Source organism: Zalophus californianus, chromosome 1 (assembly GCF_009762305.2).
Source record: "Zalophus californianus isolate mZalCal1 chromosome 1, mZalCal1.pri.v2, whole genome shotgun sequence".
Classification (NCBI taxonomy): Eukaryota; Metazoa; Chordata; class Mammalia; order Carnivora; family Otariidae; genus Zalophus; species Zalophus californianus.
In genome coordinates this window covers 53,689,042-53,716,771 of record NC_045595.1, presented here as the reverse complement: position 1 = coordinate 53,716,771, position 27,730 = coordinate 53,689,042, and the positions used below count along the sequence as shown (strand labels likewise).

Below are 27,730 nucleotides of genomic sequence, written 5' to 3'. Positions count from 1 at the left end.
ATCTGTTTTGCAAGGTGCGAGTGGCACCCGGAAATAAGATACAGGAGACGGAAGTTTAGTTGACAAGGGAGAAGCCCTGCTTGACCTGGAGGCAAATGCTGGTACAGGTCCCTAGAGAAGAGATTAGCAGGTATATCCTCAAATGAGAGAGAACAGGCAATGGTTAAATGGAGCAGTAAGATAAATTTGAAGAATGGCCTCTTCAATAGAGTCGTTTCCTCTTCCAAAGATTCTGGGTAACTGGCCATCCTTTATGCTGAGCAGCCTCCCCCCAGGCTTGGCCTAACCAACATGAATGACATCAATCTCAAGCAGGGTCTATAATGAGACCCACACTATCCTACTGCACCAGGCACGGCCACTTTTCCATATCCCCCACCCTCTCGAGAGTCCATACTTCGGCACGACCTATCCTATCAATGCAAATCTTAGCTTTCATAAGTCTTGGCCAAGAGATAACATAACACCCCTGAGAGAGATGCTATCAAATAAATAACATGACCACGTCAGATAAAGAACAAATCTCTAGTCTCATTGGAAATCACATTTTGGATTTTTTTTCCCCCTCTCCCATATTCTCTCTGAACTATTTCTTTCCACTAGTGCTTAATTTGATTTCGCAAGATAAGGAGAAAAGAGAGAGCCAAACAATTCTATTTCAGTTTTTGTGTAATCAGGGAATGGATTATTTTAATTTGGCCCAGTCTCTCTTTCTTTTCCAGACCCTAACAAGACGCAATTCTGCCTCTATTCAGACCATTAATGATGTCCAGGTTGGTGAGCAAATATTGGGCTAGTTAGAGGCCCTCTGTTCAAAGTCCAGAATTTCAAAGGGGCATAGGCAACAGTTTTTAATTCAATTAAACAAATACATTCTGAGTAACTATTATGGGCAAAGCACAGTCTTGGTTACCATAGGGGAAAACATGACAAACATTTGGCCTCTGAACTGGAGAAGCCTATAATCAAGCATTTTGCAGCCCTTTCTCTTAAAATACCTTAATACCTATTTATCCCACAAAGAGCCTACAATTATCTTATTTTTAACTCAAAGATTTTGAGCCAAATTGCCAATTGGTATGAGGTTTTAGTGATTTACAGTGGCCTGGGCTCTCTGCCCTTCAGTGACACATAAGAGAACATGACAGTCACTGGTAGCATACATTTAAATTCTTGACTACTGGGGGAAAAATGTTTTTTAATGCCTTCCTCCCATCTTCCAGGTACTGTTAAATTGACAGGATTTCCAGCATGGACTGCAGGTCTGGATTAGGAGATAAAGAGAAGGTGAGAAAGTGGTTCCTGGAAACTAAATGGCCTTAGGCAAAACTGTGGAGTAAACAGTTTGCATTCAGACTCTTTCCCTGTCAACACTCCCTTCCCAGCTCTAGGCCTCCCAGCCTCCAGGTCCCCATCCCACACTGGCTCTCAGCAAGCGGCAGCAATCTGCCTTCAGCTCTTAACCCCTTTTAGCCAGGCCACTAGTTTTCCTTTTCTTTCTCTCCCTTCAAATAAACACAGTTGATTTTCCATAGTCACATCAGCTACACAGAGGTCTTTGCTTGCTTTTATTTTGCTGTACCCCGATTTTTTGGGGGGCATTTAATGAATACACAGACTCAGCTTTACTAGGACCTAGAGTCTGTAGTCCTGTCCCTATGGAAGATAGTTGTCCTAGACGTTAAAATTTGGGAAGAACAAAAGAGCAGAAGACAAAAGTTTCCTGGCTGTCAATATATTGGGATAGCAGAACAAGGTAGAAGATTCCTGCCATTCTAAAAATTGGTAAAAATAAATCTTAACGCAGTACATTTTCCCAAGGTGAAGCTTTCCTAGTGCATCTGTCCACCTGGCTCATTGCTAGCCAATGGGAAGAGGAGCTTCCAGGAGGGAGTATTGTGCTCAGAATGCACTGAGGTAGAAGTTAGTAGGCCTGTATCATAGGGTTCTTCTGTATGCTAACTGTGTGATCTCAGGGCAAAATGTTTAACCTCTCTGGATGTTAGTCTCCTCATCTTTAAAAACAGGATAATAACAGCAGCTGTCAGATGGCTGTGTGTCTTGAACATAATGAACGTGTAAGATTTTTTGAATTTGTAAAGAATGGGATACACGTATAATACTGTTCAGGTATCAGCGTCCTCTCTTGCAGTCAGAAAACTCATTGTCCTTCTTGGCATTTGGCTTTCTACACAGCAGTATCCCACAGTTTTCTTTTTCTATTAGCTGATACTACTCTAATGGTTTATAGCTAAAAGGGGGGAAAATCACATTTTGAGACCGTCATCAAAATACATTAAAGGCTAATGATATTTTTCCCCAAATATAATGGAGTGGGGACAAAGTTACACACATATATAAAGTAACTGCATGCCTCTCCTGGAGGTGTACATTTAAAAACAAATGAAGCACAAAAGGACTTTCAAGGGCTGGGACGGTGTCTGTCTTCTGAATGTGTTCTGCACTTCTTATAACCCTACTGCTGCAGACAGTACCATCAAAGTCAGACCTCTGCCTGTGAAAACGGGGACAGAGATGTGACCTAGGTCATACTGCAAGCTGATCGCAGAACCGAAACTCAAATTCAGGTGTAGCTGTGTCTTGTTTTAATTGGATTTCACATTGCTTTCTCAGCTTCCTATCCAGGAAGAGTTCTGCTTTGGACTTAGTAACAGTTATAACCTACTCTGGGTTTTCTAAACTGTAATGAATGAGCCTGCAGATGTTTGAGAATCTATGGGAGGAGTAGCCCAGGCAGCTCAGAGCCTCACAGAAGATAAAATTCACGTATGTAATCAAAGGATTGAGCCTCCAGTTGCCCAGGAGCCATCAACAGAGCCACAAGGAAAGAAAGGAAATGTAATATCTAGATGTATTTTTATGCCCCACACGGAACTTTGTAAGTAACATTTCTCCTGAACTGTAAAATAATGGGACCCAATACCTTTTCCAAACCTAGGTCAGGCCCCTCCCAGAGACAAGCCAGGCTGCTGGAATGCATGTAGCTGTGGCCAGTTGTTCTGATGTCAAGAAAAGATATGGATCCTGAAGGAGGGCAGCAGGAAGACGGGGGGCTTTATACTATTCTCACAGAATTTATTAGGAGAACTTGAAGGACTTTTTCCCTTTTCAAAATAAGGTTTACTTGTCCTATCTGAAAACATTTCTTTTCCTGTGTTTCAGTCTGTAATATGTAACAGCCAACAGCTAAACACGACTGTGCGTATGTGTGTGTAACAGGGTGAATGATCTTCTCAAAGACAAAACAACAACAGCAACAATAAACCCAGCCACCCCAAATGAAGACAGCAGAAGAGAACTAACTGATTTGTCTGTTGTCTTTCCTGTCAAGATCGCCCTCGCCTTCGCTTTGGTCAGCGGGAAGGACTTTATGTATGAGTCATACAAATGTTTTGCCAGGGCCCGGAGATCAGCCGACTCTGGGTTCAGCTGGTCGATATCACTGGAGATCTCCGCCAACAGCTTCTCCTTCTCGGCCTGTGGCATCCGCCCGAACCTGATGGCTACACAGAGAGAGAAATGACAAGGATGCATCACTGAATCACTGCTGCTCTCCCCCAGTCCTAGTGCCCACACAGTAAAAGCCCCCCCCACCACCCTTTCACCAAGCTCAAGGTCTGGTTTTTCTACTCCAACTTTGCTCAGGTTTTTATTTCATGGCAGTACGCAGGCAGGCTATCAGTAAAAATTAAATTGTTCACTTCTTTAGTTGAAAAATATTAATGCATGATCTTACCGGGAAGGTGAAAGAATCTAGGAGCTCAGCAAAGAGAGAAAAGTGTATTTACTTACATATAAAATAGGTGAGGGCCAGCTCCTACTCATCCCTCAAGACCCAATTAAAATGTCACCTTATGTATGAGGCTTTCCTTGACTTCTTCAAGCAGAATTTATTATTCATTCGCCTGTACTCCCAACAGCCCTTGGTACTTTCTTCAATGACAGCAATTTCAAACGGTACTTTTTATTTGACATGTCTATTAATCTCACTACAGAACATCCTGAAGGCCAGGGACAATGTCTTATTCATTTTTGCATCCCCAGCATCTGACATAAGGTCAGGCCCTAAAAGGATCAACATGCTTCACAAACTGAAGGAACTGTGCAAAATTCAAAGTTGTACAGACAGAGCGTTGTTCTCAGAGAATCTATATGATCTATTTTGTCCCTGTTATAAAGAAATATGGATGGTGCTTTCTTTCATGTTATTAGACCAGAGAGTACTTTTACATTTAGTAGAGAGAAGCCGTAATCATTCTCCCTGACTCTCCAGGATTACCACTTAATGATGATGTTTGTCAAAAAGACCATTTCCTTACTTAACATTTGGCTTCCTGTGGGGTGAGGAAGTGTAAAGAAGAAGAAAACTAAAGAAAGAAAGGCAAAGTGGAACATTTAAGAGAGGTTAGTAAGGCCTAGGTTGGGGGAAAAATCATGTTTGTACCTCTTTTGACCAAGATGGTTTTTCTCTCCAAATGCTTTGGACTCTCTGTACTTTCCCATAACAAGGACATTTGGATACCAAAGTCAATAGTACTCTGTGTGGAGCTCAACTCTTACCCTCCCCACGTGGTAGCACAGTGGTGTGTTTTTATGACCGTCTCCTTCACTACACTGTAGCTCCTTGAGGGCAGAGCCCATCATACTCATTTATATCTCTAGCACCTAGTGATGCTCTGTCAAAAATTCCTGAATGCAGGAATGAATAAATGGATGGTTTCCTGCTATACGTTATAATGTTAAAGGTAGTATTCGACCATAAGACACTAAAGTACATAAACACATTTCCATCTGAATACTTGGTAAATTCCATTTTCAGTAGGCTAGAGGAGAGACTGCTGTGCACCCCTGAGTCTCAAATTCATAAATACATGTCATGTGACCCTAATAAGCTTGATCACTAATACAATTATTGTGTTTGTGGGGGCCTCCTTAGGGACCTCTGAGTTAGAGGGGAAGAGAATCTTACCTCTCAATTAGGATGCCTTTAAATTAGCCTATATCCATTTGGTAAATGTATCCTCTGCCCTTGACCTCTTCCAAATAGAAATCTTTAAACAACTGCCATTTTTTGGTCAAAAATCTTTTCTCTCTACTCACTCTTCCCCATTCTCTTAGGCATAGGCAATGAATGGTTGCTCACATTCTTATCTCAGTCCCCCACCCCTCTGCCCCAGATTTGTTTAGGTCCCTCAGGATATGATCTCATTACTCATTGTATTCTCTTTCACAGCACTGATCACAGTAATTATCTACAGTGGTTTCTTGTCTCCCTTATGTAATCTGCACGAAGGCAGGAATCTTGCTCAGTATCGAATCCTCAGCACTTAGTATAACGTCCAGCACATGTTAAATCTTTGTATAATATATGTTGAAATAAAACAGAAAAAAACAACAACCTGAGAACAGAGAGCAGATTCCTTTCAAAATCCTTCTTTGTGAAGCTGGTCCAATCATTTGTTTCCCTGTACTATGTTTATTCCTTGTCCGTCAGTAGTTCTCAGTTGAGAAGTGAGGAGGGGAGGGCAGGGCATATTAGAATCACTTGGTAACTTCTAAAATTATGTATCTTCCATAGGAAATGTTGATATGTCATACCTACTCCCAATGAGGAGTGTATCAAAAACTTGGGGTTTGGGACTGTTTAGAAAACCTTCCTAAATGATGGGCTCCTGTTGCATGCATATATTAGCTCAGGTAGCAAACCAGAACTGTACTTCTATATTGGTTATTCTACTAGAATCTATGAGTACCAGGTTTTCTCATTTTTGCTCCTGGGTGCAACAAAATACATATGGTAGGTATACAATAAATGCTTGATGAAATAAACTCTAAAGTATCAAGTTTAAAAACAGAAAATGAGACAGTATATACCCAGGGAAGTTTGGGAAAGTGATCATAAAAGAAAGCACCTAGTAAGAATTATGGCATATTGAAGGAAGAAGAAATTTTGGTGTAAAGACTGGAGACCACCAACATTCTATACCAAAATAGAGTGATTAGAATCACCAACAATCTGCTACTCTTTATTTAACAGAGCGCACAGTACATCTCTTCACTCAGTGAGTCATTATTGAATGTCTATTGTGTGCCCAACATTGCTCTAGGCTCTGGTTACATTATGAATATACAGTCAAGTTTACATGTCTAGGAAAGCACTTCTTTCCTAAAAGGTAATCCAAAAAGTTAATTTAAAATAAACAAACAGCCAAAGAGGAGTGGGAGGTACAGACTTCCGGTTATGGAATGAGTAAGTCACAGGGACGAAAGATACAGCATGGGGAATATAGCTAATGGTATGGTAACATGGTGACAGATGGGAGCTACACTGTGGTGAGCACAGCATAATGTAGAGAGACACTGAGTCACTATGTTGTGCACCTGAAACTAATGTAGCATTGTGTATCAACAGTATTGGGTGGCTCAGATGGTTCAGCGTCTGCCTTTGGCTCAGGTCGTGATCCCAGAGTCCTGGGATCGAGCCCCACATCAGGCTCCCTGCTCAGTGCAGAGCCTGCTTCTCCCTCTCCCTCTGCCATTCCCTCTGCTTATGCTCTTCTGTCTATCTCTCTGTCAAATAAATAAATAAAATCTTTAAAAAAATTATGAAATAAAATTTCTGTTAGGAAAAACCCAGCCAAACATAGACACTTACTACATTTGCTGGTCTTGCTTTTCCGTAACCTAACAAAAAAATAGCTGAACTGACTTCTAAAATTCATTTTAGAATTAGGACATATTAAAGTGAAAGCCTTCCGCTACAAATGTGAATTTTTATAAGTCAAAGTTCCCCCCAAAGGTTAAATCTTATGGACAAATTTTCTGTATCACTGAATGCTCATGCTGTACATTAGATTCAATTAACTATCAGTGCAACTAATCATTTGGTGATTTTACCATTTTCAAACAAAGGGATTAAAAAATACATCCCATTTGGTGAAACTAAATTTGCATAAAACATATGGAAATCTGAAGTTGTAGAGAAAATGCCATTTTTTATTTGTATGAATTTTTTTAGGGAAAAAATGCCAATTTTATTTTGTTGCTTTTGAGTCCAATGTTAATAATACCTATCTACTGTATGTGAAATGATGAGATAAGGCACAGAAATTGTTCAGCACAGTGCCTGGCACGTAGTAATCCTTAATAAATGTAGCTTTTATTACTTGTGGTTGAAGTGGTCTAGGGCAACCATGGTACAATGGTTCCTGTGAACTATAGACCAGGATGGTAGCCATGGTACACAGACCTAGATACATTCCCACAGATAAAGAACAAATCCTGAAAACCTAATCTATCTCTGTAAATCTCTCTCTGTCTTTAACTTGTTTAAGGAATGGTGTACTAATTCTTGAACCTCAGTTTCCACCCATTCGGTAGAGAATCTGAGAACCAAGAAGAGTAATTCTCCTTTTGGATTGCTGTTTCTGGTAAGACTGAAGTTAGAGCTTAGAAAAAGAAGACCAAAGTTCTAGATTGAGGGACCAGCAACATAAAGGCTGTGTGTGCCCATATATACACAAGAATATTTTCCCACATCTTCTACTACTGCTTAAAAGACAGAGAAACGTGCTCCATGTGTTACTATGAGTCAGGGAGGGAGAACTTTTGGCCTCTCTGGAAGGCAATGAAATTAACACTGCACTTCAAGTAGTCAGGAAATCTACTTTCTAGTTTCCGCTCAGTGAAAAACCTGCTAAAAGTGTCTTGACTTCTCTGGTCTTTAACTGCTTTATCTATAAAATGAGGGACTTGGAAAAGACCTTTAAAGTTTCCTTCTTTTAGCTCTAAATTTAGCTATAAAATTCTATGAATCTCGATGACACATAGTATTGCAGAACATACTACACACTCTCTCTTTTTTTAAAGCAATCTTTATCTGGGGGGAAAAAAAAGACACACTCTCTCTGTTCTATATATATAGCACCTGACATATAGAGCAACTTCCAAAACACTGGCATTCAGTGTCATATATGGGATAATTAATCACCTACAGAGAATTCATATAACTTGGTTTAAAAAAAATTGTCAGTATCAAAATCGGTATGTAGTCTTCAGGAAGAATAGGTTTGGTGCAGACTCAATTTCTGGTGAAATAGACTAGCTTACCTTTGCATAATACAATTTTACTGAACTGAATGCAATTCACTACTAGCTTATGACAGATTCAATATTGTGTATTTAGCACTGATTTACTGGACACACAAACTCCAAGCAGATTTAGATATCCTGTTCTTTGGATCTTGGTACAGTGCTAAGAAACAATATTTCTTAATGATAATGATGTGTTTTTTATTTTATTTATTTTTTTAAAAGATCTTATTTTTTATTTATTTGACAGAGAGAGACACAGCGGAAGAGGGAACACAAGCAGGGGGAGTGGGAGAGGGAGAGGCAGGCTTCCCGCCGAGCAGGGAGCCCCATGCGGGGCTCGATTCCAGGACACTGAGATCATGATCTGAGCTGAAGGCAGACGTTTAAAGACTGAGCCACCCAGGCACCCCAATAATGTGTTTTTTAAACACCTACCTAATTGTAGGAGCATTTAAAGACAAATGTTACTTAATTATAAAGATGAATTAAAGCAGTTTTCAAAATTATAAATTAATAGAAAACAGAAGAATGAATTGAGTCTTACTAAAAGTATTTTTGTCTTTCAACATATAAGGGGTGACTTTGCAATCATACTTTTGACAATTGGTAAGGCTATGTCTCATGGTTAATTTTAACATGCTGATTTTACAAAAGCCTTATCATGTAAATAAGGACATAGAACACTATTGGTTATAATATGGCTGTTGCCAATAAGTTATGTTTTTCTGCCTTTCTTTCTCGAGAAAAAACTTGTGCATTTTGAGGTTTTGCAGGATTTGGGAATCTAATAACTATCATTTTCTAGCTCCTCTATGTTAAACAAGGAGCAGCCTTAGCACCAATATTATTCAGGGGTAACATCTTCAAACTATTTGCAGAGGACATTTGAACATTTGTCTAGGTTTCTTTCCAAAGTAGAGATGGGCAAAACACCTCTGCCTCACATGACCCAATCTCCGGTTCCCCGAAGTCTTGCCTGGTATCATTTAATTCATTCACTGAACACCAGTTTGATGCAAGACACTGTGCTAGACAGAATGGCTTGGGAGACACAGGATGAGAGGCCGTGTCTAGTAGGGGAGAACCTACATATATATGAATTGTTCTCTCTTCACTAGCTCCTTCCTTCCACCAAAGCAGAGGTTGAAGAATCTGACCCTAGTTATAACCTCCTCGGGCCATCTTTCCTCCACCCCTGAAGTTACTGGAAGAGGAGTCTTCCTTCTCTGCCTCTGTTTGTCACTATTTACATCCCAACCTACTGCAATCTTGCCTACACCTCATTTAAATTTCCAAAACTTTGCTCTTAAAAGTCCCTTATGTTTTTTCTTACAGCCAGATCTAGGGGCTTCTTCAGAGCTCTCGTTTCTGCTTGAGCTCTCCAGCATTCTCCCAGCTTTTGCTACTGTTGACCTTCTACACTCTTACTTCAAATTTGTTCTCCTAGTGGTTTCTGCTTTTCTGGTTCTCCTATCTTTCTGCCTGTTTTCCAGACCTTTTTTGATAGCCCCTCTTCCTTCCCTTCTGTTGTTCCTAGTTCAGTCTTCTCTCTGACTCACCAAATGTGCTAATGACTGCTGAGATTTGGACTCTGAGTTTTCTCTTGCTCCTATATTCCTTTATACATGGATGCTAGATATCCCGTAGAACCCTCAAATGTAACTTTAAAAATGAACTTTTGATTTTCCCCTCTATACTGTCTCCTCTTTCTGTTTCCCTTTCTTGGTTAATTCATCCTATCACCCAACTAGACACCCTGAACAATTTCTGATAACCTCTCTTTCCCTGAGACACTTGTATTCATTGGTCACGCTCCGATATTTTTCTCAATTTCCTTTCTCCTCACTCACCCTTCCCACTGTCTTAATGCATGATATTGCATCTGTCCTCTGACGAATTTCCCTATTTCTCTCTCTATCCTCCTCACAGTTGTCAGTAGTTTAGTTTTTGGAATATCGACCTGATAGTTTTGGAATATCGACCTGATAGTTCCCTTGCTTTAGAAAGCAGAGTGTGGTTTCACAGGAAAGGTATACAACACACAGAGGAAGGGGGGGGGGCTAGAAAGCCTTACGGAAGAAGGCATTTCAGCTGAGTGTTGAATGCCAGGTAGAGTTGTGACAGGGAACCAAAAGACATAATAAACCGAGGCCCAGAGCTATTCCACCACAGAGCACTGTGCAGGCACGGCAAAGTACACAGTTTACCCGATGTGTAAGTTGGAAAGGGCAATGGTGGGAAAAGGAGGTGGAGGCTAGCGTGTGGGCAACCATGAATGCCTGCTGGTCTGAGCACACAGCTGCCATGTGTCGGGACTTCTTTACTTGGTGAAATTTTCTGAAAATTAACATTTGGGTAATTTTCCTTCATATTACAAAGAAGACTAAAATAAAAACCTAACACACTGGAGTTTAAACTTATTTGCCATTCATGCTTTTCTTTTTTACAAAGAAGGAGAGAACTGCCTTAAAAAATGCTGAGTGCCACAAATATCTGTGAAACCATTTTTCTGGATTTTTATGAAGCTGCTGAGAAATTATTTTTAAAGTTGTCAGTCTTTATATAATAGAATGTCCTGATCAGTAAAGCTAAGGTTTCACTAATTTTTATATTTATTAAAAGCATCATTTTCATTCAAATCTCAGTGGCATAGGGAAAACCTAGCTGAGTGACTCAGAAGCAACAAGTTAATTCTTCTCTACCTCACATTATTTTTTAAAATGAACAGCCTACACTTATAATTTTATTATTTAGTTCATACATGAAAAGCAGCTCCAAAGACAAAATATTCACTAGTCAAAGTTCTTAATGAATAAATTATCTTATCAAAAATAAAGAAGACACATTTTAAAAATATGATTAATGTCAGGGATCTTGACAACAGGACTTTAAAACAAAAATTATACTAAGAAAAAATACAAAAGTGTATGTGAGGGCCCATTTGACTGAAGAAACTACATTAATCTATGAGGGTATTTTTTATCAGGATTCTGTAGATAACAGCTTCACTAATTCAAAATGAACAAGTAGCAGGTGATGCTGTGATCACGTGGTAAGTCACATGTACCTCTGGGTAGAGGCCAGGAAGCTGGGTCTTGATTTCTGCTTTACTTTCATTTGGAGATTCCCTCTAAAGGTATCTGACAGGGTATTGAACTGACTGTGCTTAGCATGACTCAGGAAGACAGGGGAGCGATCAGTGGAACTGACCCGTGGTCTAGAAATGATGGTATGTTAAATGATCAAAACAATTGCAACACGTGTTTATCTTGATCACTACCAAAAAACAAAAAATTTGCTCCCAAAGCATATCAGTCCAACACTTGGGTGCTTTTCCTACTCAATGCTGAAAATAGATCTCTGAGAAACAACTGGGTTCCCAAGTGTAAGAATTCTGAAATCCTTCTGTCCTACAATGTTTAGGCTACACATCACAATCCATCTTCAGATGGAACCATATGCCATTAGCCATTTATACTTTCTTCAGCCCTGACTGCTTTGGATTTGTACTCTGAGGCTACATCATTATGTGACCATCAATTGAGCAACTGTTCAGAACATCCAGAAGGCCTGATTCAGGCATATGGATTATATTTTTATGGCACCAAAACATACAGGTGGAAACTTTTAAATTCAGGTAGTCAACAGATGCCAGATACCTACATATTTGAGAAAATGGTGACAATGTCTATAAAATATGGTCCAGTTTGTTGAAAAGTGAAAAATTCAGGGAGGTAGTTTGAGTTACGTAAACTCATAGAATTTTCAAATTTGAAAAGGATTTAGCAATCCTTATTTCAGTGATTTTTCAACAATGTTCCCCTGGGCCCTGAGGGTTCCTTGAAGGTTACTTCAGAAGCCTCATTTAAAGCTGGGAGTGGGTGGCTAGTGCGCAAGCTACATGCATCAGATGGATTAAACAGAGATGAAAGAGCAGAAACAACAGTAACAGAGAATGGAGTAAATTACTTTGGGAGGACGTTCATCTCTTCTTGTGTCTACTGAAAGCATCGAGGTGCTGATTTTGGTATAACAGTAGAAGGCTCTTGATAAGTTGGGTGGGTTATTACAGTGAGGGCCATTCACATAAAACATTAATAAATTAACAAAATAGTTTTAAATAGTTACTACAACCTCTTAGAAAACTTCGTGTTTGGAAATGTTTCCTTTCTCACATAACAGGTAAAACTACTCAAAACCTCGTTGTTATGTTTCCCTTCTTGTGCGCAGATCAAATGGATGTTTTCTGTGCAGCAAACACATTCCCATAAAAACCTCTTAGAAGGGATTTTCTTAGTCACAGTCTCAATCTTGTAAATGTTGAACTTCGTAAGTCTTTGATGCCAGAACATTTAATTCCTTTTTTTTCTTTCCAAGAAGAACTAACTGAACACTCCCTATCAAGATTACTCTTCTCTCTAAATAGAATAAGTTGTCATATGAAGTCAAATGATGACATTATTAATAAGTTTATGGGCCTTCTTTGACTTTTCTGGGAAGAGAAAATTATACCATCAATACTACATAGATTGTTGGGCTTTAAATATTATTTGCCTATAAACAATAAGCAAAAGGAGAAGTATTTTATGTGAATGTGTGCAAGCAACAGGAAATAAATGTTATGTGAAGTGACAATTTTTAAAGGGCAAAAAATAAATACCATTAAAAGCAGAAATGGCATGCTTTTCTAGGCAGTCTTAGTAATGATTTCAAAGTCAGATTTCTTCATAAAGATAAAATAAGTTTACTGCAACTTGATTGCATCATCTAAAATATAACCCTTGACTTGAAAATGTGTCCTTATGCTTTATGAAGTCTGAAGTAGAAAGGAAATTGATGGAATCAAACCAGTAAATTATTTTGCAATCAATGACTGCAGTTGTATACTGCTACACAGCAGATGTAATCAATTGTGAGGGAAGTCAGACCAAATCTCCATCCTGCCCAGTAGAGCTGATAGATCTCTTCATAATATATTCTTGCCTTTAGAGGAAATGACCCATATTAATTATAAAACTATAATTTTGCGAGCTATTTTTAAAGAGTTGGATATCAACCAATTAGTGATTCTCAAATATTCTGAAGATGTCCACTGTCAAAACCAAACATCTGCACAATGGAATAAAACTTTAATTTTCACAGATGCTTTGGAGTCCTAACATTATGAAGATTGACTTCAAATATTAGTCTCTCACCAGATCAGTTTTGACACAGGTGAAGGCAAAAGAAAGAAAAAAATAGAGTATGTAGTGAACTGAGACTTCAGATTTTATTTGATCACTTTGGCATTTTATATTTCTTGAGCCATAATGCGTTTTCAAAGAACTAATACGTGACAAATATAATACTATCAAGTTACTATCAAATTTGCTTTTGACTTTGTTAACACCAGTCTGAGCTAAATGGAAATCAAGAACTATTTCTTCAAACAGGCCTATGTTCCATGATTTTACTGAGTTAGTTCTACAATTCACGAAAACAAGGGTCTTCTCAGGTCATCTACATTCTTTCTCTTAAGTTGACACTCCTTGATTTTAGATATGGCTTTAAAAAACAAAGTTTTATTCTCTTATGTTTCTATGGACACTAAAGTTTTGTGGAATCTTAAAATTCTTTGCTTTATCCATAACTCTGCATGCTCCTCGAAGTCAAGGATACTACTATGCCTATAACTATCTTTGCACAGTAAAGAGGGAAAAAAAGGATATATTCTAAATTCTGATATGCCATTTAAAGTTCCATACCCAGAAACTTGCAGAATTTTCTTACATTTAAAGTATAAAGAAACTACTGATACACACAAGCATAATTCTGTTTTTAATGCTATTAAAGCAATACAAAAAACTGATCACAATCATTACATTCATTTTAAAATACTAGTTATTTCTATTATTTCTCATGTTTTCAAGTCTTTTCTCCCATCATGGCAGATGCCCAACCACAGAGAGAAGTATTCTACACTAAAAGCCTAGACTCTGACTGAAATGAGAAATGCTTTATCAGCATATACTATTCTGAAATCTGGCATTTTGTGGGAAACTGTGCACATTTTCAGCAGTGGCCCTAAAGGCCACTGATCTGGCAGCCATAATGAGAACAGTAAAGTTTGTGTGCTAAGTGTTCACTTACCATTGTGAGACATCCCCACAGCAAGGCATTTCTGAAATCGACAGTACTGACATTTATTTCTACTTTTTTTGTGGATCCGACAGTTAAGGTCACACCTATCATAAATGAGCTTCAATCTGATTGTCCTCCGGAAGAAACCCTGCAAAAGGATATGGAAAAAAGAAGCAAATCTTAGGTCTTTATGATACATGGAAGCAGCAACATTTGGCTAAAGACACACTGGCCTAGGTAACAGAAAAGGTAGGCTTTGTCACTGGTGACTTCAGACAAGTCACTTAACTGCCAGTTTTCTTTGCTATAACATATAGAACCAGAAGATCTCCAGTGTCCTTTTTTAGCTCTGAAACAGTGACCATATCCAACTGATGTCATTCAATGTATGTTGGCTCTACACTTGGATCTCAGCATGCTCTAAGAAGTGCTCTGGATTTAATGTAATGCAAATAAAACACCATGTAATCAGTTCAGTCTCTCTACAGATCATTCCAACAGCATGCCCCAGCCTTTATTATTGTGCTAAGCCATTTGGCAAAGTTATAATCACTTCATCCTAAGACATGATCAGGGCCAATAAAAATCCACATGTGGATAATTTTTTAGAATTCTCTATGTTGCATAATTTCCTACAGAATTGGTTTCATTTACTTATGCAGTTGAAAGAGTGCTCCATAACTGTCATAACCTACAACAACAACAAAAAAGATAATAGGAAAGAACAGGAGAAGTAATATATAAATCCTCAGACAATGGACTGCCATCTCAAAATAGCAAAAAGGTCGATTTGAGGCTAATTGAATTCTGCTGTAGTTATACTTTATTGAAAGACCTGAAAGAAATTTTAATTGAAGATGTTTGCCAACTCCATTTTTTGTTGTTTTTTGGTCAAAGTGTTCTTATTCATTTCCACTGTGCTCATCTCCATGAAACTCAATTCTTAACTCTTTCAAATATTATCTGACCCTGTTTGGTACAAAAATCCCTGAACTAGTATTGGTTCTGCCACTGACATGCATTTTCACTTTCTCCAGATTTGTATCTTGAATTCTAGACAAGTATTTCTACTGCTTACTTGACACGTCACTTGGAAATCTAACAGCTACCTCAAACCCAGCATGTCCAACATTGAAACTCCGGATCGTACCCCTGCAAACTCATTTTACTGGCAGCTTTCACTATCTCAGGTGGTACAACCACACTCTGAGTCTCTCAAGCCAAACTTTTTTTTCAAGCTCCCTGAAGTCACTCCTGACTTCTTTCTCTCACGTGGAAAGCTCTTCCTCTAAATATACACCTGCTTATTCTCCTCATTGCCTTCAAGTCTTGCGAACATCTCAACTTCTCAATGAGGCTTATACACCCTTATTTAATACTGTGGCCTGTCCTTGCCCCCACCTCTCAACTAGAGCTCCTGGTCTCCTTCACTCTACTCTAGTTTTTTTTTTTTTTTTTTCCCAATAGCACTTAGGACTTTCTAACATACCATATAATTTACTTATTATATTTAAGTGCTTGTTTTCTGCCCTTCCCCCACTGCCCAATTAAAATTGTGAGCTCCATGGGGAGCCACTGGATATGACCCAAATACCAACAGTAGTCTTCTATTAAAATCTGTTGAATGAAGATGTACGTCACTTAACTTCCTTTCTGGGCCATCTCTGATATTTTTCTATCCTAAACCATGACTGAGATACCACAAGGCCATTGGCATACTCTCTTCCTTTTCTGTTATCTTATTAAATGTAATATTAATTACAAACATGTAGAAAATACATGTAATTATAAAACATAGTAAGATAATTATCACACACGAGCCCATTGCCAAGATTTAAAATCATGACTGGAAATTCTTCCTCTATCCAAATCCTGCCCTCTGTGACCTCGTGACAAAGTGATCATTATTCTCAATTTTGTGTTTATTGTTTTCTTGACTTTTAAGAAAATACAGTTTTATCACACTATTGGTAAAAACTGAATAATACACTGATCAGTTATGCTTGTTTGGGGGCTTTATTAAATGGTATGATATGGGGCACCGGGGTGGCTCAGTCGCTAAGCGTCTGACTTCGGCTCAGGTCCTGATCCCGGGGTCCTGGGATCGAGCCCCGCATCGGGCTCCCTGCTCCGCGGGAAGCCTGCTTCTCCCTCTCCCACTCCCCCTGCTTGTGTTCTCTCTCTTGCTGTGTCTCTGTCAAATAAATAAATAAAATCTTAAAAAAAAATAAATGGTATGATACTTCATATAGTATTTTGGGATTTTTCATTTTTTTTTAATTTAGTATTAGGTTTCTAAAATTTATCTACTTTCTTGTGAAAAGCTAGGATCTCTTCATTTTCACAATTTCATAATATTCTACTGTATATCTATTCCACAATTTATTGATATCTTCTCATGTTGATGGATGTTTAAATTATTGCCAATATTTTGCTACTACGAACAGTGCTTCGATAAATACTCTTGTAAATGTTTTATGATGCCCATGTACAAGAGTTTCCTAGGAGTGGAGTTTTTTGGATTGTACAATAAGTGAATGTGAAATTTTACAAGATCATGCCAAACTGTTTTCCAGAGTGATTTTATCAATTTACATTCCCTCTAACAATTGGTATTGTCAGACTTCTTAATTCTTGACAATGCAGTATGTGTAAAATAGAATCTAAGTGTGATCTTAATTTGTATTTTCCTGATTTTTCATTTCCTATTGTCCAAATGTCTCTTCCTTAAAACCGAATATTAGAAATTCTTTATATATTCTAGACACTAATCTGTTGTCTGTTCCAGGTGTTGCAAATATCTTCTGCTCTCTATGGTTTACTATCCTTGAAATGTACTATTTCAGTCTCTCGGTTTTTTTGAGCCTGTAAACAGTTTCATTTCTCTCTCACTGTTGAAAGATTACGGAGAACTCTGTTATCTTCTATCTCACTTCAGATCCCATGATTTTTGTGCTTCCACTGTTGCTGTGGAGAGGTCTACTGTCAATTGACTTTGAAGTTTTTTTTTTTTTCTTTTCTCTTTGGTTATTTTTTTTTATTTTTATTTTTTTTTTAAAAGATTTTATTTATTTGAGAGAGAGAGAGAGAATGAGAGATAGAGAGCACGAGAGGGAAGAGGGTCAGAGGGAGAAGCAGACTCCCCGCTGAGCAGGGAGCCCGATGCGGGACTCGATCCTGGGACTCCAGGATCATGACCTGAGCCGAAGGCAGTCGCTTAACCAACTGAGCCACCCAGGCGCCCCTCTTTGGTTGCTTTTATACACTCTCTTAGTTTTCAGTATTCTGCAGTTTTACTGCAGCTTGTCTCAGAATGGACTTCTTTTGATTTATTCTCTTGGACATGTTTTCTGCATCATGGTTTCACTTGTCAAGTTCTGACATGAATTAGAGAAGTGTTAGACCTTATTCTAGCCTTCAATATTTCTGAACTTCTTTACATTTTCCATCTTTTTGTCATCAATTACTCACTAACATTGATTGCAAAAGTAAACATCAGAACAAATAAGATCACAAAATAATTACAGTGAGGAAAAAAAAGCTACATAATTACAGTGAGAAAAAAAGGAAACATTTCTCACCAGTTTTCATCAGTGAGAACAGTTCTGTACATTACTCTTCTATTGATTCGTGAAGAAGACATACTTTTCTAATATTCAAAGATCCTATGAATCCTTCAAGAACTAAGAGGCTTCAAATTCTAGCAGATTCTGGACAGGACATATTCTTAAGGCACTGTGATTCTCCATTTCAGCAATTTCTTTACATTTACCTTCCAGTTCAGTAGTCCTTTCTTCTGCTATGTCTAATAGCTATCTTCACTGAATTTTTATTTCAATAATTATATTTTTCACTGTTTAAGTTTCACTTCACTAAATAATTTGATTTATTTTCCCAAATATGCCTGGTCATTCCTGATAGTCTATTGTTGCTGGTTCATTGCTGTGATTTTGCCCTCTTTCTTGAAACAGTTCATACATAGCTGTTCTGTATTCTCTATCAGGCAATCCCAATTATCTGCTCTCCTTGTGTAGGGGTGGAGGGGTCTAAATCTGTTTTTGCTTATTTTTGATAAATGTCATTCAAGTTGATTGACTTCTTAATGTGCTTACTGACTGATATTTTATTTGAAACTCATATATTGACCTTAAACTGTGGGAATCCTACCGGATCTAAATTGGGAATTCTTTCCTCCAAAAAGAATTTGCAGATGCTACTGTAGGAAGCCAGAGGTGCCAGTGACTTGTGACTATTTCAAATTCCCTTGAGAAAGCTGACTGAATTTAAAAGCCCTAGACTCAGCTCCCCCTCATTGATGGCTCTGGATACTGTTCTAGGCATCTGTCTCTGGGGCAGTGCCACACCTCAGGACTCCTTTGGGCATCTACCACGAGAGAAACCCTGCCTCAGTAAGTGTGCCTGCAGCCCACAGGTCAAGACCTAGAGTTTTTGTTTGTTTGTTTGTGTTGCTATTGTTGGTTGTTTGGGAGAAGTTTTCCCTACCCTTGTGAGATCAGCAGTATCTCATAGATTAGGTCCTATAGAGGATGTGCTTTAACTTGAAGCCTCCTTAATTCTTGAAGTGTTCTGAGGACCTCTGGATATTAAAAGGGTATTTTTTTCACTTACTAATAGAGGGCTCATGTACAGAACTATTCTCACTGACAAATGCTGTTGGGAAATTTTGTTTTGATTTTTGCCATTGTGATCATATACATTTTATGATATTCCTTGACTGTTTTTTAAAATTTTCACTTCTAAAAACTGATCTCCATGGTGGAAAATGCTGCTTGGCTAGCTGAGAATGCGGCAGGTCCCAGACTAGTCAGTTATTTGGCATGGCTGGAGAGGAAGGGTTTTTGATGATAGATTTATATTATTTAAGTTTAACCCTTACAGTGCAAAGTTTTGTTTTGACTCATACAACATCTTTCAAAGTGTTTCATATTATTTTTTATGATGACTCAGTGTCTTTCAATGTTAAAGGAAAATAATTCTGGATATTATTTATGTACTGCATATGTACATAAAATCACAAACAATATGTACACACCAGCACACAGCTTCGAAGTTGCTTTTACTTTTCTTTTTCAAAACACCTAGTTCATGACAGCCAACTGTACTCTTATACTTCGATTATTTCAAGAAACCTAGTGAGGAAGATATAAGGCTATTAGAGTGCTTTTCTGTACAGTTATTTATTCATTTGAAGAATGAAGCAGGCTTCCCTGATGGGATCAGGGATCCCATGATCCCTGATCATGTTGCTGATCAAGAAAACACTCTTTAACAACACTCTTATTTATTATTTTAGAGTCCATAAAACTGTGTGCAATTTCAACAACTTAGTCTTTTGATGACCACTAAGTCTGTGAACTGGTGTGATGGAAATGCATGAATCACCATGGCAGAAAATTGGGTTTTTTTTTGGTATAGATTTACTCCAAAGTCTTCATATTTGTCTGTGAGAAGGTGATGGCTGCTTTTTTGCTTTTGCCTTATAAAAATTTTTCTCCAACTTCTCCTCAATTGCTTTACTTTTAACAAAACTTTTAACTTAGGTGCAATGAGACCTAAGTTAATTTTACAGTGAGATTAAAAGCCTTGTGCTGGTCCTGTGTTTGGCTTTCTTATGAAGTGGTATGGCCCAGAGAAGCTCAATCCATGAGCTCCCATGGCAGGTGCGAATATACTAAAAACCCGTCCTGACTTAGGGCCCTTCAAAGAACTATAAAAACAGATTACACTGTATTATATAGTAGATTGTACTTATATCTTTAGGTAAGTCTATGGTTCTAAAATGATCTTTCACTAAAGATACAAAAATAAGATGAAACCTACTAGAAAATGAGTAAGTGTCCAATTTGTAAGCAATAAATGACAGCTTTGCAAGCTCTAAGGTGGATGTATTATTCAGGAGCCAAAGGTTATATTTTACCTAAGTCTGCAATATTAATGACCCAAGAATCTGTCGCTATTCCACTTTAATCCAAGCCTAATCTTTTTATTCCTGTTTGATTTTTGGCAAGAATCACTAATATAAACCTGTTCCATGGGCACTGTAAAACAGTTCCAGAAGACCTACTAACAGCTATCATAAGCAATACTATAACTATTCTTTTCAATCCATCAGTTAGTATGCAGGTTGATGGTTAACTGTATTTTAATTATGGGCATATCCCACATTCTACCAAAATGGCAGACGTTAAACAGCCAAGGCACCCTTTAGAAAATACATATGAGTCAAACGCTTGTTAATTTCACTTTCCTGGCTTTTTATTGAGTACTGTCAATAAGCTAAGAAGATATCTTTGATTGCTGGTAGCCACTGGTCTAAATTAGCTGCATTCAGACTGTGGCGACAATTTTGTTTAGTTCCAAAGTAGCAATCCCTCAATCTCTTATAACAACAGTTCTCAAACTTTCCGGTCTCAGGACTCTTTTACTCTCTTAAAAATTATTGAGAACCCCATGAGCTTTGGTTTATGTGGGCTGTATCTACTGACACTTATCAGACTAGAAATTAAAACCGAGAAATTGTTATGTACAAGGACCTAACAAGCAAACATTCCATGAGCCACCAGAGCTATGTTACCATTCCGTGTCATGTAGTTTCTGGAACACTCCACAGACACTTCTGAGAGAATGAGAGTGAAAATGGTAAATGACAACTGAATATTATTATAAAAATAGTTTCAACATCACGGGTGCCTTGGAAAGGTCTTAGGGACCCCTAGAGGCTTCTAGACCACATTTTGAGAACTGCTGACTTATGCTTGGAGAAGCCAAATTCTATTATTCCACTAACATTTTTCTTATTCTTATCTTTAAAATGAGTAGATGCCTATTTCCCCTTCCAAGGTCAGTACAACCTTCCTTGCATTTTAGTCCTGGAAGTCTGTAATCCAGGGTATTCTTCAGATCTGATTAAATATTCACTCTCCATCTCTGCCTCAGCACCCTTTCTGTTTCTAACTTGATGGCATTTTGCCTTTGTCCTTCCTCTTCTCCTTCTTGCTATTTTTCTTCTTTGCTCGCTTTTATTTTCTAAGTTTTTGTGCCCTCAGAACTTAGCTTATATTACTATATCAGCTATTGTCTTTTCAATTTTTAGCTGTTATCAGTAATGTTAACTCCCCACAAATATCTGACTAACAGAATCATGGTAGAACTATTTGCTTAAATGTTCTAGTTTTCTAAGTGTTTCACCAGCCCATAAAAAACAATAATGCACTGTGGAAACTTAGCCATCACACTGTTTTGCTTATCAACATAAATTACCAAGATGACCAAATGGAATGGTTTCTTCAGGTATTTCTCAGAATTTAGCAACAATTTACTCAAAAATTATGTAAATCTAACAATTAAAACAACATGTTCTCACAACTCATTGGAATCTTAAATAACTGGTTATACATAATGATTTCAGAGATCACAGATATTTTAGTTTGGTTTTAATGACACAGTGAATAGGTTTTAGTGTTTTAAATGAAAGTGTCTTTTGCCAATGGTATTTCAAAAACTCATTTTGGAATTTTAGACCTTGAAAATGAATTAGACCTTGGATAGCTGCTAATCCCACCAAGTCATTTTACGCATGAGATGATGGAGGGCTAAAGTGTTTATGTGATTGGCTAGTAACTCTGGGCAAGTTGCTAGGTGACTACTAGCTTGTCTCTTTTCACTTTATTAAGTTGCCTTTAGTAATACACTATTTGAATTGAAGAGATTCTAGAGATTATCGAATTCAACCCCATCATTTTATAGATGCAAAAACTTAGGCAGGATATAGTTTAAAATTGATATATGCTAAAGCATCTTGTACAATATCTTGTACATAGTAGAAATCAATAAATATTAATTTCAGACCCCAGATGTTCTAACACCTACCTAACTGGTGTTGTATATCTTTATTTTGAATAAAAAGCTCGACTGAGGATCAAATTTGATCTTATATAGGCAGTGTTTATTTTATAAGGTAAATATTCATGAACGATTTATTCTGAGTCCTGGAATATATAATAAATACTATTGATTCATTGAGTATATTAAAATTAATTATTTTAAAAGACTACCTATTAAATGAGTGGATTAAAAATTTCTTAATAATTGGGCAGAATATTACTAAATGTTTGAGCTTTCAAAAATACACTTTTCACAAAGAATGGAAGAAAAATAGTATCTCCCTTCCAGAATAGTTATATCCCTTTGCCTGTCCATAATACATGTCTCAAACTGATGCTGAAATAAGAATACACAGAACACTGGCTTAGGAATCATGAGATACTTGTTCTGGTCCTAGTTCTGCCACTTACTAATGGAAGACCATGGCAAGTTTCACTAATTCATAATTTCTACATCTGTCAAGTGGCCATCAAGAAGCTCAACCTCACAGGGCTGTTCTAGGCATCAAATGAAGTATCTGTTTATCTAATCTGTCAAGCCTTATAAAAACAAAGTAACACGTGGAATAGTGAGAAAACAAAACTGGAAGATTAAAAAAATATGGATTCTGGGGCCAGCTCATCACTGTCTTGCCATGACACACTGAATAAGTCACTTTTTTTTTTTTTTCCTGCAAGATGCAAGCAATGAACTAGATCAGTGGCTCAAGGACCAATTTGGAGAAAGGGAAGTGAGGCAAAGCAGCTCTGCTTTTACCAATTTTCTTAGGTTTTCAAATAAATCATTTGAAGAATGGGTTTTACCAAAACAACAACAGAAGTTTTATCTCAATTCCTTGCTATGTGTTCACAACAAGAAATGAAAGAAGAAGGAAATTTTCAGCAAATTTTTTTGAAAAAAAATTTCTCTCTCTCTTTTTTTTTTACCTTGCATCCTTCACAAGCATGAACTCCATAGTGGAACCCAGAAGCTTTATCTCCACAGACTCGGCATTCAATTGCCATGAGGGAGTTGGAAGGCTCTTCATGAGGCTTATTGTACAGCTGAGTCTTTTCAGAATAATAAGGCGGGGATGCAGGCTCCACTTTGATTGCACCTGTGTACAGAAAAATGTGAGCAGGTAATTATCACATGAAAAACTGCTACAAAGGCTCTATGGCCAGTCCCCATAGTACACCTTACTGCTATATGTTTATTATTTAAGTGTAGAAGCATTACGGAACATGAAAAAAAAACCACAGGAAAAAGTAGGCTTTGCAACCACAAGCAAGTCACAACACCTCTGAACCTCACCTGTAAAAATGAAAGGGGGAAGGGAATTAAATCTGTGGTTCTGCAACCCTTCAACACTAAAGCCCTGACAGACACCACATAGTATCTGAGACAGTTAAGGTTATTTTGTTACATAATGTGCTGTATTTGGCATTCATCACAATATTAAATTATATACTTGTATTTAAATATCGCATTTTAGAAGCATTTTTAAACCACTTTTGGAAAAGAAACGGAAGGAACGCTGAAGGAACACTGCTGTGAAAAGGTAATGTCATGCCCAGCTTGAAGGTACATGAAAAACAAGAGACCAGGTTTTCACCAGTGTTGAGTCAGAAAAGGTGGTTTGTAAAATAATCTTTGATAGAGAGTGAGAGAACCCATGGAGAGTAAGTACTACCCTTTGGCTGGTTAGGATCAGGCCTATTAAATTTCCATATTAGGCTCTAACCGAAAACCACACAAAAATAACCAAGTATACTATTTATCTCAAAAAAAAAAAAAAAACTAGAAATACAGGAAGTTCTTACTTATTGTCAAGTAATGGTTGCCAATTACATGGTGGGGTGGCTTTGGAAAACCAGCATATCAGCACACAAAGATAAAAATCAAGGAAATAGCATCATAGAAATGTATTTTATCTTGAAAAGTGCCATTTTGGTTTGTCTTAAGTATGATGTTTTTGACGTGAATTTACTTAATGGCAGGAAGATTTATCAATAGACTACAATGGCAAAATTGAAATTTGTGCAGAAAAATAGGTTTCAGAATAAGCTGCTCAAATTGCAGAACTAGGGAGAAATGGATCACAACTTTGCAATTTGGTGATGAGAAGTTATATAAGGTAGCAAACTATTACTTATTAACTTAGAAGCGGCCAAAAGAATTCAGAGTTTGGGTGACAGACTCTTACTTAGCCTAAGATAAACCTGATGCAGCCATGCTGGAAAATGCTCCTAAGAAGGAAAGAAACAAGAAATAGGGAAAGGAAAAGGAAGAAAGGAGGGAAAAAAAGGAAAGAATGATCTGGAGTATTTACACACTACCATCCTTTTTGGTATATCATAAACACATAATGTTTCATAGGTAAATAGACGAGTAAATGAATGGTAAGTAGCTTTTTTATAGAGTTTTAGTCTCTGGAGCATTTATTCCAGTCTTATTGAGAGGTTAGTCCGATTCTAGTCTTAGCAGTCTGAAAAGTAAAAATATCATACTTTGGTACTCTTGGAGCTTCAGGTCATACTTATAATCGGCAACCAGTGGGTCCGGTCTCGCAAATGGAATGTCTTCATAGTGTGGAGTGGAAATGCTGGAGAAATCCACAGTGGTGAAGGGCTTGATGTCAAAAGAATGGGAGTGATCATCCATTACAGAGAGATCCACGGAGCTGATTCCGAAGTTGGTGGGCCAAAATGGCATCTCGGTGTCAACCATGGTAATTTCTGAAATGGAAAAAAAAGAAAAGCTGTGGAGTTAGTTCTGGAAAGCAGAGCAATCTTCTAAAGATTCACAGGAAGGGAACTGAAAGGGTCTTTGGTACTGTGCTCTCATCTAGATTATCACAACGAGACAGGAAAACACAACCACCTTCTGAGTGCTGTCTAAGTTGTTTTACTTAAGGAAGGAAGCCACCCCTTACCTGGATATCACAGCACAGAACCCTATATAATAGTATCGATGTGGTCCGTGTCCTGCAAACAGCCCTGCTCTCAGATCATCAAATCAGGTCTGTTAATGATTTTTAAAGAGCATAAAGTTCTGGGACAATTTTACTTCCTTGGAATTAGAGATGCTAAATTATTTTTCTCTTTAGGATAAAAATTATGCTCCCCCATTTGTGTTTATAATGGTTTTGTGTGACAGAAAATTTGGCACATTAAATTTAGGTAAAAATGTATTCTTTAATTGCATTATAAGAATAAGTAACACAAAAATGAATCTTTTTAAGAAGGGACGATCCCTCTATGAAAACTTACTCAGATATTTATCTTTTCTGTGCGTACAGTTTCCCTTAAAAAGGAGAATGTGTTCTCCATATTGAGAAAAGATTAGAGATCATGAAAACATATCTGACCATGAACGACAGAATGTCGAAATGACAATCTAACACAGCATTAATTTTAAACCACCCTCAAACCAAAACCACAACGAAAGAAAAATGGAAACAAGAAAACGTATGAAAGACAAAGGTAAAAACACTTGTATGGATTCTAAGGCCACAATGTAACTTGTTTCATGCACTGCCTACTTAGGATGGGACATGCCACGTGTATTTTTCAGAATATGATTTGTGGTCACAGTAAGTGAAATAAAACCCTGAGGGATTTCAGTTTAACTATTTAATGTGGACATGTGAGCCACCAGAGGGTGTAGACTTTAGACCTTTATGCACTAGGAACCTATGTGGGTACTTACTGATGTAGATATTCAGACATGTGAACCCACGCGGTGCCTTATGGGTCCTTGATTCTCCTGAAACCAGTTCACTCCTCAAAGCGGTACCAAAAAAGCAGTCACTGAGTATTTTAAGTGGTAACTCTTGGGTCAAAAACACTAGTGAAGGGCTGTGTGAATTCGGGACTGCTGATATTGGAGGCAAAGAAATGAATTGCTCATAAACCACTAGAGGCTCCTGAAATCATAGGCTGATGTGTCTTATTTCTAGTCATTTCCCTATCACCTAGCAATGGGCTTGGCTCATAGTAGGTGCTCATATGAAATACCAAATGAATGATGAGGTGGCTCTGAAAGTTTAGCAGAACAGGCAGGAAAGGGGGAAGCAAAATAGTATTTACTGAAGTACCGCCCACACACCAGACACATTCTTATTCCAAGTAACCCAAGATCTTTTCCCCACTTTATAGATAAGCCAGGACCAGAGAGGTAAAGTGACTTGTCCAGTGACCAATAGCTGGTAAACAGAGGATTCAAACTCAAGATTGACCCAGGACCTTATCCACCCTGTATATATTCTCTTTATTCTCTCACTGAAGAAACAGTTTTATGGAAAAAGGACTACTCTCCTAGGGGTATCTGTCAGTGGGCCTCTTGTTTTTTCCCAGCAAGCAGAGAACTAAGGAATTTACTCTCAAAGGCATGAGGTTAAAAATTCCAGTTGTGGTCTTCATAAGGAAAACAAAGTGCCTCGAAAACACAAATAAGGAGACTGTCCTATGAATGTGCTTCAGGGGTTCCAAAGGGACTTATGATGAGGCACCGTTTGGGTTCACATGTCTGAATATCTACACAAATAAGTACCCAAACAACCTTAAGTTATCTGAGTCACAGTGTAAACACAACACACAAGAAGAATGTGTCCTGGTGATAGCTTAAAGGTCATGCTGGGTCCCAGTGACACCCAGAAAAACATCTGTGCTCTTAATGATGGGGCATCCATCAAACTATGCCCTTGCTTCATAATTCCTCCAAACCTAACTCACCCAGGTCCCTCCATTTACTCTGCCCATCTCCTCAGCATGCTTATTTTATATTTATCTACTTTGCTTGCTATAAATTACCTGCATATCAAAATATACCTCTTTTGTCTTGACTGCAATATCCACAAAAGTGGGTTTATCAACTATTTCTCATTATGCCTGTTGCAAAGTTCATCTGCAAATAAAACAAAGCTTGCCTGAGTTAAAGGTAGTGGATAAGCCTCCATATGAATACTGGGAAATGAAAATAAGGATGCAAAAAATACGTGTGTGGCAAGAAAAACTGGTTGCTCATCATTTTGCTGGTTTAATTTTGTTTTGTTTCACTTTTAATATACGACTTCAGTGATTCCCTGTCAACTAACTTAACACAGGAATCACATACTGAGGGGTCATTTATGTTATTGCAAATTTTGGGGAAAATTTTAATGTTAAAATAGCCATTTGTGGGGTACTTGGGTGGCTCAGTCAGTTAAGCGTCTGCCTTCAGCTCAGGTCATGATCCCAGGGTCCTGGGATCGAGCCCCACATCGGGCTCCCTGCTTGGCAGAGAGCCTGCTCCTCCCTCTCCCTCTGCCTGCCGCTCTGCCTATTTGTGCTTTCTCTCTCTCTCTCTCTCTCTCTCTCTCTCTGTTAAATAAATAAATAAATAAATCTTTAAAAAAAAGCCATTTGTGTGTAACAAACAGAATATGAAAATCATATATAGATATAATACGGAACTCCCTAAAAAATTGGGACCTGTGGTATATTTCATATCTCAAAGAATGTGGTTATTAAAAAATAGGTTTTATTTTCATTTGTTTATTTTTAAAGATTTTATTTTTTTAAAGTACTCTCTACACCCAATGTGGGGCTCAAACTTATAACCCCAAGAT

At 37.8% G+C, this 27,730-nt stretch overlaps 1 protein-coding gene across 8 annotated transcripts in view; it reads right to left on the bottom strand.

Annotated features, from left to right (window-relative positions):
* Positions 1–27,730, bottom strand: part of PPARG (peroxisome proliferator activated receptor gamma) — a 131,239-nt gene that overhangs the window by 23,602 nt on the left and 79,907 nt on the right. For 7 of the 8 annotated variants that reach the window (XM_027586524.1, XM_027586522.1, XM_027586523.2 and 4 more), the window contains 4 exons: positions 24,630–24,857; positions 23,067–23,236; positions 14,245–14,383; positions 3,325–3,524 (listed from right to left, as the gene is read on the bottom strand). In XM_027586524.1, the coding sequence (XP_027442325.1) occupies positions 3,325–3,524; positions 14,245–14,383; positions 23,067–23,236; positions 24,630–24,849 (729 nt within the window). In that variant the 5' untranslated portion in view covers positions 24,850–24,857. Of the gene's footprint in view, positions 1–3,324; positions 3,525–14,244; positions 14,384–23,066; positions 23,237–24,629; positions 24,858–27,730 lie in introns of those variants that run through there. The other variant, XM_027586527.1, reaches the window with a different exon arrangement.